This window comes from Sander vitreus, chromosome 16 (genome assembly GCF_031162955.1).
Source record: "Sander vitreus isolate 19-12246 chromosome 16, sanVit1, whole genome shotgun sequence".
NCBI classification, from domain to species: domain Eukaryota; kingdom Metazoa; phylum Chordata; class Actinopteri; order Perciformes; family Percidae; genus Sander; species Sander vitreus.
In genome coordinates this window covers 9,327,402-9,342,304 of record NC_135870.1, presented here as the reverse complement: position 1 = coordinate 9,342,304, position 14,903 = coordinate 9,327,402, and the positions used below count along the sequence as shown (strand labels likewise).

Here is a 14,903-nt window from a genome sequence, read left to right as displayed (position 1 = left end):
TTCAAACTCACATGGCTCATTACAGTGGGCTGTGCCCTGCTATGCTCTATCCAATTGTGTCCCGTCCCTTGCTCTACTCACTGACTCTCTGTCAGACAGTTGTCTCAATTAACCCCGACGCCGACCCAGATTAAGATATGTGAACTCAATCTGATGTGGGGCTGATAAAAGCTGGTCTTATCTGCCACTAACAACCAAACGCCTCAGTGTACGTACAGACGTCTGCTTTGGTTACAGGATGGGGAGATAGAGAGAGTAAGGAGGGGAGGCTGAATAGGTGAGAGAGATAACAAGATAGGATGAGTCACGAGAGAAAATGGATGAGGATTACCACTGGAATGTACTTTAGCCCCAGAATGCAATCAGCATTCTTTCCCACTCTTTCTTTTGCAGCCAGCATAAGGCATGAAGACATTGGGACCAGCACAGAGCTCTAACACAGAGGGTTGTTTTTTTATAGTTCACGTGTGCCAGTAACCCTGTCCTCGCAACACTCTTTGTCACGTGATTCTAGATATAATCTCATAAATAAATAAATAGTCTCCACAGCCTCAAAGTTTTGGTCTAAATTTGAGGAATTTAAATTACAGCTTTGCTCAAACAGTCCAAATTAGTTAACCAGAGTATTTACTACTACCCACTTGCAAAAGACACTTATTTAATTTAACCCTGGAAGTTTATAGCAAACATAGCACAATATCACAGTAAGTGGTTTTGGTCCCTCAGAACGGTTAATGCCATTACACTTGCACACATGGATAGGTTTCTTACCAGTTGCCTTTGTTTCGGGGGCAATGCTGGAGGCAGCACCGGCTCGTGGACTGAGTCGGTGCTGCTGAAGGAGTCGTTGAAGCCGTAGACCTCCTGGAACCGCTTGTTGCGCTGCTCGTAGATGCTCTCGCTCTGTGGCATCTGGTAGAACATGGAGGGCTGTGGCTCGGAGTAGTCTTCCACAAACTGCATGTACTGGAGGACTGGAGGTGGATTAGATTATAAAACATTGATTGTTTATTTAGCTTAGAGTTCTGACTTTAAACGCAACCAAGTCTAGAATGAACTGTTTTTTTGTTTTTTTCTTCTAACCCCTTAAATTGTGTCCTCTAAAGATTCATGTACTCCATTTTGAAATCTTCATTAAAGAGGCACTCCTGTGATTTTGTATTGCTCCTCCACAAATTTGGGACACTTACAAGAGACATATTTTAAAAAAGAACGGTGAAAATCGAAGCAGCACAGGCCGCGATATCGCGACTTTTTGTCCCTAGTACGGGTCAAGCTCCAAAAACACTAGATCCTACATTCCCCATGATGCAACTCAAAAGTGTCTTAGACCATCCCTACCCGGGAAACACCCTCGTCTTTTCCATGTCCACTTGAAATCATACATGCATGTAGTCATGCACTGTGATTAGTGTTTGAAGAACTAACAGGAAGGGCTGACTGTATGGAGTGACATAATACAGTAGCTTGAGAGGAAGTGATGTAGCAGGTGTGTCCGGAAATGACCAAATGTTGTCCTCTGTGCCCCCAGAGCCAGACCCATTGTAGCACATCCTGGTATTCACTTCCTGTCTCTAATTACAGTGGAATATTTCCTTGACATAAGCGATGCTTCAATGAACTGATGATGAAGTGCAGCCAATGTCCCACTGTCCCTTCCTTAATCAACCTCATCCCTTCCTTTATTCTTCCCTACATTAGACTCTTTGTCCCTTCCTTTGCCTCAGTGCCCTCTACTCTGGCCATCTATTTCTTCTTCCTTGCCTTCAACACTCCCTCATTACGTCCCCAGCCCCTCCTTTCCCCTCACTTACTGTTTCTGCTTTTCTTTTCTGGCAGCGGCGGCGGGCTAGCGGGGACATCTGCATTCTCGCTTGCTATGTACTGGGTGACGAACACGCCCCCATTTGTCTGGGGAATGGGTGAGATGGGTGTGAAAAGGGGGAATGGCGGTGTAGGGTGGAGCTCCTCTTCTGACAAGTTGTCATATTGGGAGGGGTAGCGCTCATACAGCACCCTGGACCCTACGTCAGGGAAAGGCTGGGTGCCGCGTCGCTTCTTCTGGGGAAGGGCAGGGGGCGCGCTGACGCGGTAGGACTGTACAGGATTGGTCTGATTAGGCTGCGGGGTCCAGTATTCTGGCTGCTGCTGTGCTGGAGGAGCACTGAAGCGGGGATGTGATGGATGCTGTCCGGGGACCGGGGAAGAGGACTCGCTGTGAGACTCAGGCAGGGGGCTCAGGCACCCTCCTACCGGTATTGGGGGCAGGTTCTCCCCAGCTGACAAATCCTGGTGGAGGAAGTCATAATCCGGGTCGTAATTCTCTGTGTTGTCTGAAAAGGTAAAGAAAAAAGGTACAAATCACATTCCAATCTTCAAATATTCAGATTGAATCCTCAACCAGTGTGGCTTTCATCTTGGGTCAAGGGTTGGGTTCTTATAGTTAAAGGATTCGATAAGCTCTGACACCAACGAATTCCCTATCGAACCTTGTATCGCTCCTCCGTCTTTATTTATTAGCAAAGAGCAGTGTAGAAAACATTTAGGAAACATAAGTAGGCTTCTCATTTATAACCAGCAGGGAGTACTGCGTTTAATATGACACGTCAACAGCGCCTTACCAAGCGTCTCACAGGAGGTGTTACGAGAACACTGACCACTGTCCTGCTCCATGGAGGAGAGCTGTTCATCGGACTTGCTAAGTTTCCCCATGCTGCTGCATGGAGACAGGCGTGGAGAGTCGCCCCCGTAGGACTGGCTCCCCCCAGAGAAACGCCTCTGAAGGAACTCCTGCTCATAGTCCTGCTGCTGCACACACACAAAAAAAAGACTTTTAGCACTATTTTTTCTTGATTGGTTAGTTTATTGAAACTGAAGGTGCCCAATAATGAACCATGATCCCCCCACCTGTCTGTGGACGCTGCAGGGCAGGCTGGAGCCGCGGCTCATTGGGGCGACCACTGCAACCCGTGTAGGCGAAGGGGCCGACTGACGCTTCTTTGGGGGAAGAGCTGGTGGAGGGCTACAGGACAGCAAACAGAAACAGCAGAATTAAATAACACGGATGTTGGATGTTTTTGTTCCAGAGGCAAAGTCAATACAGACAATCTGGATTCTCAGGATGCACACACAAATCCATGTATGAATACATGAACACACACATTGTCATCCCTCCTGTGGAATAGTGAGATGAAAGTGAGGGTGTTTCATGTTAGCCTCTCTCAGCTATGACATGAAGCTGTCCTGCTTATCAAACCTAAATTCATTGAGTTAATACCAGGTCAAAATGGGGTGAAGAGCGGAACACAAGGCACCATGATATGGAGGCCAGCATAAAGACACTGCAAAGGTCAGTCATACACTCTCATGCACTGAAAAGTCTTCTGATTGGATGTTGAATTCTTCAGGGAAATGCCCAGGATAACACAAAGTTTGGGATAATGCAACCATGCAAGTCAAAAACACTTTCATCCAATCCAGAAGCTTTATGGGGGTCTAGGGTGGGATGTTAAAATGGAGACAGATGATCCTATGGGCTAACATACTTCTCCTTCTGAGAGGGTCTCCTTTGGCCAGCGTCAGCACTCAACTGTGCTCTGTTCCCAGAATCCAAATGGAAACCAAGGATGAAACAAATTGAGAGAGACAGCAGACAGAGTAAGAAAGGAAAAGACAAAAGTGTGCCATATTTGAAGCCTAAAGTGTGAAAAAATAAAAGATTTTAAGGAGTCTGGAATTTTAAGCATGTGGATCGATGGAGCTGCAATTGGAATGATGGGGAAAAGAAAATATACTATACACCCAAATGTTTTGGGATTTTCAAACTCAAAAAAGGTCTAAATCAGTGAAATTGAAAGAAGTACATGGAACTCCCCTTACTCCTCCCATACCCACATCCTTAAAACCTTCTTCATTCCTCATTTGATATTTGTGAAACATTTCTGGAGAATGGTCTAAAAATAAGTTTAAAGTGAAAAGGCTGTGAGAAATAAATCCCAGAATGGACACTTCACTGCTTCTGTGGCGACCGTGCAAAAGGTCACAACATTTCTGTGGGCACATTATCACCACCAAGCCCTCGTCTTCTCATTGGATGGAGACAAAACCGGAAAAAGAAACCTTGAACTGAGAAAGGATTTAAATCTCAGTCTTAAAAAAAAAAAAAATCTGAACCTTTAGGACTTAATGACGGCAACAAATCGAGCGGGATGAGGTACCAGTACTTCCTCAGCTCCGTTTGACCAAAGTGGAAGCTTCAGTGAGAAATATTGCACCCAGTGTTTCCCACAGTATTAGTGTCTATTTTTGGTTGTGGCTGATGGGGGGAGGATGGGGCAGTTGGCATTGTGATGCGTTTTTAATTTAGGGGTTTGAGGGGAGGAGAGCGAGATTTACATGTAATCTGGAGAGAACGTCAGTCTTTTGGACCCACAGCCCGCTGCTCCGAAGCCTGGCATCTTTCAAAGAGGGGAAGCTCATTTTCGCCCTACATCCTAAAAATTGTCCACTGATTTATAATAATACCTATAATAAATATTAATAATGATATATAATAATTATATAATAATACTTTATAATATCCGTGAGATGGTTTCATCAAGAGGCATGGCCAGCAGTACATTTTCTTTGTCACGGTACTTCCAGTCAGCCAGCTAACTTTGTCATACCAGGAGAGCTGAAAAGACCTGTTACTTTGCCAAAATCAGGTCGACAATATTAGCATTGTCTGCCATCGTGTGCAGTTTGCTAGCTGGCTAGTTCACCCCTACAACACTAGCCTAGCCTACTGTATGTAAGAATGAATGAATGAATGAATGAATGAACAAACGATCTAACAAAACGATATTAAACTCGAAGGAGGAAATGTGGGAATTAGGTTAAACTGAAAGGAGGAATGTGGTGTAATTGTATGAAATGTATGATGAAAATTGGCTAGCAATTTCGCCAAGCAAATACCAAGAAATAGGTTGCGGCAGTTCGAAATCCGCGATGGGACTGAACTCGAATAGCTTCGGCGACTTTTTATAGTACAAAATCGCTGTCAATCAAAATGGAGATGCAGTCTTTCGACAGACGCTCCAATCATTACGCAGAAGCCCGGAGTCCAGGCCAGCCCACTCCTCCGTTCACCCCCAGAGACGCTGAGCGTCCGTGGGCGGGACATAATCGCAGCATTTATCCAATGACCGTCTAGTTTCGAAACACTGAAAAAAAACAGTTCAAAGCAGCCCCATTGAAGTCAACGGACGCTAGGCTTCAACAGGGAAATGCACTGTGACGCTACGGGAACGTATGAGAAGGAAATCGAGTCAGTCGACCTGCAATATGTCGCTGATTCTGAACAAACTCGTCTTCGAGATGAACGTGTTCTAATGCATTTTTAGTCAATAAAATGTTAACACAATAGTACATATTTGGCCATACATTTTTAAAATTACATTTTAGGGAAAGCTGAGCTTCCCTTGCAGTCTTAAAGAAATCACCTCTGCCACACAGCTAGCATACGGTAATGTCTTCAATGAGTTCACCTGGAACTCCCAAACAGCAAGTATGTTAAGTCTGTTTCTCTTTGCCATTTAAATAGAACCGAGCTGGTTAAAGTTAACTTAACTGACATTGTGTTTTTAAATAGTAAAAAAAAAAAAAAGAAAATCAATATGTGGCAGTCAACATTGATATTATGGTGTTAAAGTGTGCGTCATCTTCACCTGAGCTCTGCCATTTTGGCTTCAGGAAGGGGGGGTTTGGGAGGGGCCACGTCCTCTTCTGGTATGTCTGAGGCAGCCTCTGCGGGAGTAGCTGCCGGAGCAGTCTTTTTTTTCGAGACCTCCGGCTCCCGATCTATCAAGGGCATCTCCGATGACACGCTGCTGCACACATAAAAGCTGTCTGAGTGAATGAACTACTTTGAGTGTTTGAGTGAATGTGTTTGTATTCTGCAGGTCACACTTTGCACTCACCTCTCTGCTGTGGTAGCAGGTGGTGCTGGTTTGTTCGGGGTGGTGGGCGACGGCTGCTCTTGTTTCTCTATGGTCAGCTTCACCAATTCCTGTTCATAGAAAGAGACAGCTTCAGTGGCTGCTACAATCAAGACACCACAGGTGGACGTAGACGACATCATCCACAACATTTCCTCCATCAGCCAAGGGGCCTACCTTTACTCCATCCAGCACAGCTTTGATGACACTGGTGACAGATGCCACATTTTCCTTGTCCTCCAAGTCGATACCATCTAGCATCACCTGGTCTGCCCAGCGGATAAGGTTGGCCAGGCTCTGATACACACGGTTATGGCAGGAAGATAGCGCCGAACTGTCAAAGGGTGTGAGAACACAATTGGGCAAGGGTAAGATTAGAACAAAGCATGGAGGGGGGGGGGCCATATAGAACAGATAAAGCGATGATGTATAAGAGGGAAGAGACGGTATGCAAACCAGAGGTGCAGAAAAAAAAGAATGATTCAAGACAACACAATAGAGGGGTGTGAAAAAAAAGCAATGGGACAAGCACATGTTAGACTGGAGGTGACAAAAATCACACATATGATACACTTCCATCTATCTAGCAGCTATTAAACTACATTGTTAAGGGGCATTTGTTGAGGAACTGCAGGTATGCCTGAACTGGGGGTTGAAAAAAGGCTAGCTAGTGCTGACAGAAGAATGTAGTACCACATGGGGAAGCGGGGTGTTGTTTCTGCCTGTAGTGAATGGTGCTTTCAGACCCAACACTAAGGTGTGGCCCAGGCCTGTCCCAACACGCTGCGGCTGATTCACAGTGCCGGAATATCCATCCACTGTCTCTACAAAGCTTAGCTCCATGGTGAGTAGGAGACGACTGTAGCTATGGGGGTTAGCAGAAGGATTTAAGGGATGGTGGAGCAGTTGGAAGGGTGGAGAGGTTTGACCCAGACAAACTGAGCAAGCTAAGGAACTAAGTAGGAATGGTGGAATCATAAGAAACTAATGGCGCTTTTCCATTACGTGGTACCTGCTCGACTCGCCTCTACTCGCCTTTTTTGGCCATTACGAAAAAAAGTCCCTGGTACCTGCTAACAGGTACTTTTTTTAGTACCACCTCCGTCGAGGTTCCAAGCGACCTGAGCCGATACCAAAAGGTGACGTGAAAGAGACGGGGGTGTCCTGAACAAACCCGCCATTTTTAAATAGTTTAGCCAGCTGTGTTTTTTCTTTTGCTGCCATCCAGCTTCATTTGAAACAAAATGGGTCTTCTGGCAACAACACACCTTCCACGTTCTGTGTGTGTGTCGTGTTAGGTCACGGCAGTTCACTGCGGCGCCGCTATGACGACCAGCCACGCTGAGGCAGTACTAAAATCTGCAATGGAAAACGGACGCACAGTGAGGCGAGTAGAGTCGAGGCGAGTGGAGCAGGTACCATGTAATGGAAAAACGCCATATGAGTGCCCAGTCAGAATGACTAGAGTTTGCAGATGCTGAGATTCATACCATACCTTTTGGCAAATAAGCATTGAATCCACGTAACACTGTGTGCCAGGACAGCGAGTAGGAGTTACACCCACTGTTGACCTACTTAATTGACTATATTGATTTAAATCACTGCAGGCAGTTTAACAGTGTGGTACACTGTGTAATTTAACAGATGCCAAAACTAACTTGTTAACACGTGAGGCTGAAATTCACACACATTAATTACACAATAGTAACTTGTACATGTACAGGAGCTTATTTGCCCCAAAAACCCATCTACTAAACTCCATCCATTGGGGGTTTGACTCCATTAGACTGAGGTCAAATCCCCATAGACGGCTGCTTCTCAATGTTGCAGCAACAATCCAGCTTTCGCTTCTAAACACAGGGCTGTGAGATACAAAATCTATCACCTCTGACCTCCATACTTTCATCTGTATTGATGCATGGGGAAAGGCACAAAGACAAAGACAGAGAAGTTCTAACATGTTTTAAAAGTCCAAACGAAACTGCAGCTAAGGTTACTTTCACAAGAAAGGCTTTACTTTACCCAGAGAGGAACTGACTTTATCTATATCCTAAAAGTTGAAGTTCATTTTTCATCCTCGGAGGAAACATTTCTAATACATGTGAACAGTGAGTAACACATGAACGTAATTTCAAAGACTTAAGGCATCAAGTCCAGGAAGCTTTGAGGTGAGGGACGTTGTCTGCCACAACATATTATCAATCTTCACAAGCTGCTAAGTGAGCGGAAGTCTACTTTGTGCTAGTTCTAACATGTCTTGCATGCATACCAGCTATGTTATGAGTTACGTCAAGAGTCAAGAATGATAAGAATGAATTGAGAAAATGGTACATTATAAATTACTACATCTATAGCGGGAAAAGGAAAAGCAATCAGGAAGCAAGAGTTTATTGTAAAGACTATAATCAAATAAAAGTGCCATCTGTGCAAAAGACGGATTAGGGTTAGGTTATTGTCTGATAAAAACATGTGACTCACCTGTGCTGTATCCGGGCCTCCACCTGAACCAGAGGCAGGATGGCTTCGAGCACCTTGCTGGCCGAACCGGGAAGCATCTCCAGCACCTTCTTCTCCACGACCATTTTGTCCACGATTGTCTTGAAGTAGCGCAGGGCACTGACCACCTCCTTCTCGTGCTCTTCCAGCCGACTAACCTTCTACAAAAAACAAACAACAAATTACACAGAACAGTAGAACCTTAGAATTGCAAAAAAATAAAAACTACTTTTGTAGTGTTTTCATGATGATGGCGAACATTTCAAAAGTTTTTTTTGAACACCATAGACTGAGTATGCAGTTAAATACTTATCACTCAACCTATTTCACATTTGGAATATCACAACAGTCTGGGCTCTCTGCTGTGGTTCTATTATTCCCATGGTTTGCTCGCAGTTCAAAGAACCATCTATCAACTGATGTGGCTTGGAGCCATCTTGGTACTACAGCAACGGGCTCTTTCAGCTACTCTAGTCTTTCACAGCAGGGCTGCTGGGGAATACACTCATTACACTGAAAGGGAGCGGAGGAGTTCATTCAGGAAGCGACCCGGTTCCATTCATGTCTTTATAGGTTTAGACACCTGCTGTAGTGCAGCCAGCCGCCACAGCGACTGGGAAGCTGTGGGAACCAGTGGGGAAACTTGCACGCACACACACAGACACAATGGAGCTTGGGAGCACAAAACATTAAACAGGGAAACAATCGTATCACAAATAGGCAAACAAACACACGGAAAAAGGTGGGAAAGAGATGGATTTCCCACTATACACACATCTGGCACAGGACCGCACACATACCTTGTTCGCAGGTTTCTCGGTACTCTTGGCTGCTGGCTCGGGCTGCAGTTGCTTGCCCTTCTTGGATGGAGTCCTCTTGATCTTGGGAGAGTGGAACTTGTCCATCAGTTTCATGGTGAAAGAGGACAGATGGGACCGTTGCGAGTCTATGGACAAAGGGAAAACAGAGGAAGTTGAGTGGTCAGTCGAGGAGGAGAGATTATCGGGGGGGGGAATAGAAATTAGATTTAAAAAAAAAAAACAGATGGCGCAAGCGCACCGACATGTTGATTTCACTATCAAAGTATGCCACTCATCGGAAACACACCAGTGAGATACGAGAACAAGACTGGTATTTTTAAGGAATAATATTTGTAAGAGGCGCATTTCATCTGCTCTTTCTGTTCCCAACAATAAATCTGCTGGACAGGCACAGTCACAGAGCCTCTTCCGGCAGTCAATTATGTGCACAGATGCGGACACACACATGTGAGAGCACACAAAGAGAGACAAGGACAAAGAGTGTGTGGTTATAATAAAATACTCTAGTTAATGCTGAGATGAAAATTGCTTTATGGTACATAATTGAGAAAGGGTTCATAATAGTGGAGTAATTTAGCAGAATTCCACTTGTTCACTGTAGAGAGGGCTGATTGTATCTAAGGAAGAGTCCCCCACTCCGTTAATCCCAGGAGAACTGACTGCTCACTCTCTGTCTTCCTTCACCTCCCGGCCTCTCCCTCTATCTTAACACCAAACTGAATCAGACTATAAATACTAATAACAGCGGTGGGATCCGGCAGGAAGGGTGGGCTTTTATCGGCGACAAAATTACACCTCTATCTGGTGTAATCTCCCCTCAGCTCAACAACAGCGGGATCTGACATTCCACGGCCATCAGCGTAAAAACGCTGAATGGCGAGCAGCAGCAGGAAAACGCCACAAACTGGACTTCCAGCCGGGCAGAGCTTTCATCTGCACCGTCGATCCACACGCAGTGCACATATCTACCCTACTGTCCTTTCTCCCCACCCCTAATCCTCATCATCCCTTACTCTGAGAGCAAAGGCCAAAGTTTGCTGAGGCAGCCAAGGACGACTGTGTGTCTCATTAAAAATGTTGATGAGCTTCCAGTGGAGTTTCCTTCCGACGCAAATGCATGCGGTGATTAGGCACGCATGACCCCTCAGGCTGTTGCTTTACAATGTGTTTAAAGAAAATCTTATCGCAGTGTTGTGTGACAACACTTTAACACTGGCTGTTCTGCAGGCGTTAGTAAGTCACTAAAGGTGCATGGCGGATTCAATAAACTACTTAGTTACTGAAATGTACCGCATGACCGTTGTGTCACCTTTGATCTGCATTTGACCTCATTCCTAACATCCAAACTCACACACACACACACACACACACACACACGGCAGGCAAATTTGTTGTCCTACAGAAATACGTCAGCTTTGTTAAAATACAACATAACTCTGATGTTAGAAGACAAATAAAGAATGGTTTTAAATGTCATTAGCAGCCCAGTTGTGTCACTACATAGGTAAAAGCCACTTTGTAACCGCGGTAGCAGCCGCTTCTTTCGGGGTGTTGTTATTCACACCATCAGTGTAGTAAACACAAAAGAGTTTTAGCTCCAGTAGCAGAACGAATCTCCCTCTTTATTAACACGTCTAACAACGCATACCACATGACCAGTCACATACACTGGGCATTAGGGGTGTCGAAAAATAATTACAGCGACAGACCATAATCGATTATTGCCTAATGGGCCTGCACGATTAATCGTTATTAAATCGCGATCTCGATTCACCCCGTTCACGATTTAAATTTTAAATAACTTTGTGGTTTTTTTTTGTTGATTAAAAAAAAAAGACTTTGATTCTCATTTAATTTTACGAGCCGACTGCATCACAAACGCTACTACTTTCTTCTGTGAGTTTTAAACAGACTGTATAAAAAAGGTTTTAAAGTGCAGTGCCTGTGCTCTCCCTTCTCTTCATTGAAGCCTCTGTGTTTACAGGCTTGTGGTGCGCAATGTGCTATAGGTGCCAAAAAAAAAAAATCTATGTTTGGTACTGCCAATTTGCTTTGTCATGGTTCATGTGTGCAATAAACATTACACTTCGTGAGAAAAAAAAAACGTGGCAGAGAATAGTGATATCAATTCTAAGCTAAAAAAAAATCGTGATTCATAGTTTTCCCCAAATCGTGCAGGCCTATTGCCTATTGATGTCACTTGTTGATTTTCCAGTCGCTGCCTTTTTTTGTTTTTGCCTTTTGTCTGCTGTGTTCACACGCCGCTACATTCATGAAGCATCTTTTTTAAGAGCAGATACAATACAAGGGGGAGTTCATATATATCTGACTGCTTACATTTGTTGATGAAAACCATGTGTTGCAATATGTAATAACGATGAGGTGGTAATGCATCGTGATATCGAATCAATTCGAATTGTTGACAGGATAATCGCAATCAAATCGTAACACCAGTGAAGATTCACACCCCTAGTTGTTACGCTGTTTGTATGCAAAAACAGCGTAATGTGTTGTTATCAACTGGTATTGCTAACAATGGCTAACCTGGCTAGAGCTACCCACACAATGAAAAATCTGACTTGTAAATGGAACACATTCAATTCGGGTGTGACGTCATTCCTAGCTCCGGCTTCTGAGGTAAATGGAACGACCACTTAGCCATAGGCGATGCTGTGCTGCAACAGTGCACCTAGACGAGCCTGAATAGCATAGCCAGGGTTGGCAGCATGCGTTTTTTTTGCATTTTTTTTGTACCCTGAGGCTATACAAACCCGTGACAGCCAGTTCTGCCACAAGCCAAGGTGCTATGCTGGCAAGGTTACACTTTTGTGCAGTGTGTAGAGCGCACTGTATGCTTTTGATTGCACAGAAGCCTCCATATGAATTAAGTCTGACAAAATCCTATCTGTTTGACCATGTTTTCCCTATATCCCTGGCATACTTGCAGGACCTGTGGCTGACATCACACTTTGCTGGACCCTCTCGCACAATTCCAGCTTGAACAGGCCCAGAAGGACTATGTGCGAGTTTACAGCTGCAAGTCCCTGCCCAGAGTTGAGAAGCAGTGACATCAGCACAATGAGTCACCGCCATGATCGATCCAGCTGGTCCCTCAGACACCATGGCAGTCCCCGTGGCTCAGCTGTTTATCATGCACACTGGGCTGGTTCCCTGTCTCCTCTGCTCCCTATTCATTTCTCTACCGTCTCCCTCCCGTTCTCTTTTAACAGAAAGCCCTCCCACTCCTTTAGAGTTCACTGGAAGTCTGGCTTAGCATGGAAATGACATCATCAACAGAAAAAAAATGAACAGAGTGAAAGAGAGAAAGTCAGCGAGAAAGAAGAGAGAGAATACAGTGCTCTGTTATAGTCATGTACGCCTCTCAGCTTCCACCCTCCACCAGAGACGGGCCCAGCCATCCCTCCCGCTCTCCCCAGCTGCCTACTTGCTGCCGTCCAGAGTAATGAGGTGGTGATGTCATTGGTTGTAATGTCTATTACACTGAATTTGACTAGTCATGGACTTAATCAAATACTGAAAGACACCTCACAGTGAAAACATTTTAATGTTTTTCAGCTGCCCAGGCAACAACATGCCTTTCTTCTTGTGTGCCTACTAAACGTTGTGTACCCTGGTACACCTGCGAAACATTTCCATAAACAATTTTATTCTTTATATCCAATATTTGGATTTTTTGCTGCCTTGAGACTGCTTTTAGAGAAGTAGTTAACAGAGAAGGATTGGAAACTGACATTTCAATATTCCCAGAAGGGACCAGATCATTCTTTCAACACTTTTTACTTATTAATTCCTGTTAGTGACTCCCAAATGTCTTCCCTACTCCCCCAAAATACAGGGCAACACAGCAGCAGAGCCAGCCTAATAACAGTAAAGTGGGGTTACACTTCTATAAAGGGTGAGGTTTGACTCTTCTGTTGTAAACGGCAAGAGTCCCACAAAAAACTGAACACACACACACACACACACACACACACACCTCCCATGAGCCTCACTATGTTACACTGCAACCTCACAGAGTACAGTGGGATGAGTTTACAGTTCTGCAGTTAAGGCTCCTATGTACAGTATGAGTATAATAGCAATATACCAAATGATAAACAATTCATGTTTGTTATTGTTTATAATGGCAAATGTCTATCAAATCAGTGCCAATTTTTTCATGCTGCTAAGAAGGATACATACAAAAAGAAAATCAGGGAATCAATAAAATCAGATTGTTGCTGAGATTGAGCAAGTAAACATCTTTTTGAGGCATTTCAATTGCTTAAATACGATGCTGCTTTGAAAGGCCTTGGGGATATTTAAAACAAACACTCCAGTCTAAACGACTCTTAAACAAAGCCTGGGAGGGTTCACACACAACTCTGTGGTAAAGTAGAGTCCCCAGGAGCCCTGCAGCTGCTGGAGTGTCTCAAAGCTCCATAACACAATACGTAAATACAAACATATAAACGCAACAGGGGAGTACATTTATTGGTGTGTGTGCTTCACATATTTTCTCATTTGCCGAGTTAACTGTGAGCCCTCATAGACCTCCACGTTTAATTCTGTTTTGCCGGAACTTTATTTATCGGCCACAACACAGAGACACATAATTCTAAATCAGCATCTATAAAAAAAAATATAAAAATATATATATATATATATATATATAAACTTATATTACTTTGTAAACATGAAGAAGGATATCTTATCAGGCATGGCTGCCAACGTTAATGAAAAAAGCCCAAACCCTAACTAAAAACATTTTGGTGTAATGCAATTTTGGTCGTGTTTTCACAAAGCTGAACAAATGAATGAACAAATAAAGCTTTTACGCACCTGAGTGTCTGTCTGACAGAGACATCCTTAAAGGTTTAACACTACCTTCTAGTGAACTGGATGTTATCGGTATAAACAGTGTGCGTACTTTTCTATTTATAGGACAGTCTCTGTGAGCATGAGAAGGTTGATATAAATGCTGCGAGATTGGTTATAGTATAATGGACAACAGAGACCAGAACACACTGACACATATCCATATTCAGTTAGAAGTCTAAACTTTAGATTTATCTGCCAACTTGTTGGTCCTACTTTTTTTTTTTTTTTACCTTGCTTCAAACTAATTATTTAGGGGTATACCTAAACAATACAATGACCAACACATTTAGCTTCACATTTACATTAAAAGCAATTCTGCCAGACCAAACGGCTGAGCAGGGGATGCACAGTAAAATATTTCAGTGGGAAATCCCAGGATCCCAGTTGCTGGTCATGACCCCTACAACACACCTGATGACCGGTGACATATGAGCTTGTCCAGATCTAAGTGAAGAACTGACAGGCTGGCAGATTGATCTGCTTCCTGTTCAGTACAGGTGTGATCTATACAGGACAGCTGGTCGGCCCCTTGCTCATCTCTCCCCCCCACCACCACCCCACTCTTGGAATAGGATGAAAACTGGGTGAAGAGATACAGGGGATGCTGTGCTTAAGGTTACACACACAGCTGTCACCTCCTGCTGAACTACCTCAGTGAAGACTGCTCAATCAAAAGTGTGCAAGCCCTGTGTATATGGACTTGTTAAGCATGCTTCAAACGAGAGTA

General features: G+C 44.1%; 1 protein-coding gene across 11 annotated transcripts in view; it reads right to left on the bottom strand.

The window, feature by feature from the left end:
* The window catches only part of rapgef1b (Rap guanine nucleotide exchange factor (GEF) 1b), a 46,565-nt gene that overhangs the window by 13,412 nt on the left and 18,250 nt on the right, over positions 1-14,903 (bottom strand). For 4 of the 11 annotated variants that reach the window (XM_078271760.1, XM_078271762.1, XM_078271753.1 and 1 more), the window contains exons 2-10: positions 9,275-9,420; positions 8,457-8,635; positions 6,156-6,312; positions 5,961-6,049; positions 5,709-5,870; positions 2,908-3,022; positions 2,622-2,808; positions 1,815-2,333; positions 772-974 (exon numbers count right to left, since the gene is read on the bottom strand). In XM_078271760.1, coding sequence (XP_078127886.1) covers positions 772-974; positions 1,815-2,333; positions 2,622-2,808; positions 2,908-3,022; positions 5,709-5,870; positions 5,961-6,049; positions 6,156-6,312; positions 8,457-8,635; positions 9,275-9,420 — 1,757 coding nt within the window. Of the gene's footprint in view, positions 1-771; positions 975-1,814; positions 2,334-2,621; positions 2,809-2,907; positions 3,023-5,708; positions 5,871-5,960; positions 6,050-6,155; positions 6,313-8,456; positions 8,636-9,274; positions 9,421-14,137; positions 14,178-14,903 lie in introns of those variants that run through there. The other 7 variants (XM_078271763.1, XM_078271756.1, XM_078271764.1 and 4 more) reach the window with 5 other exon arrangements.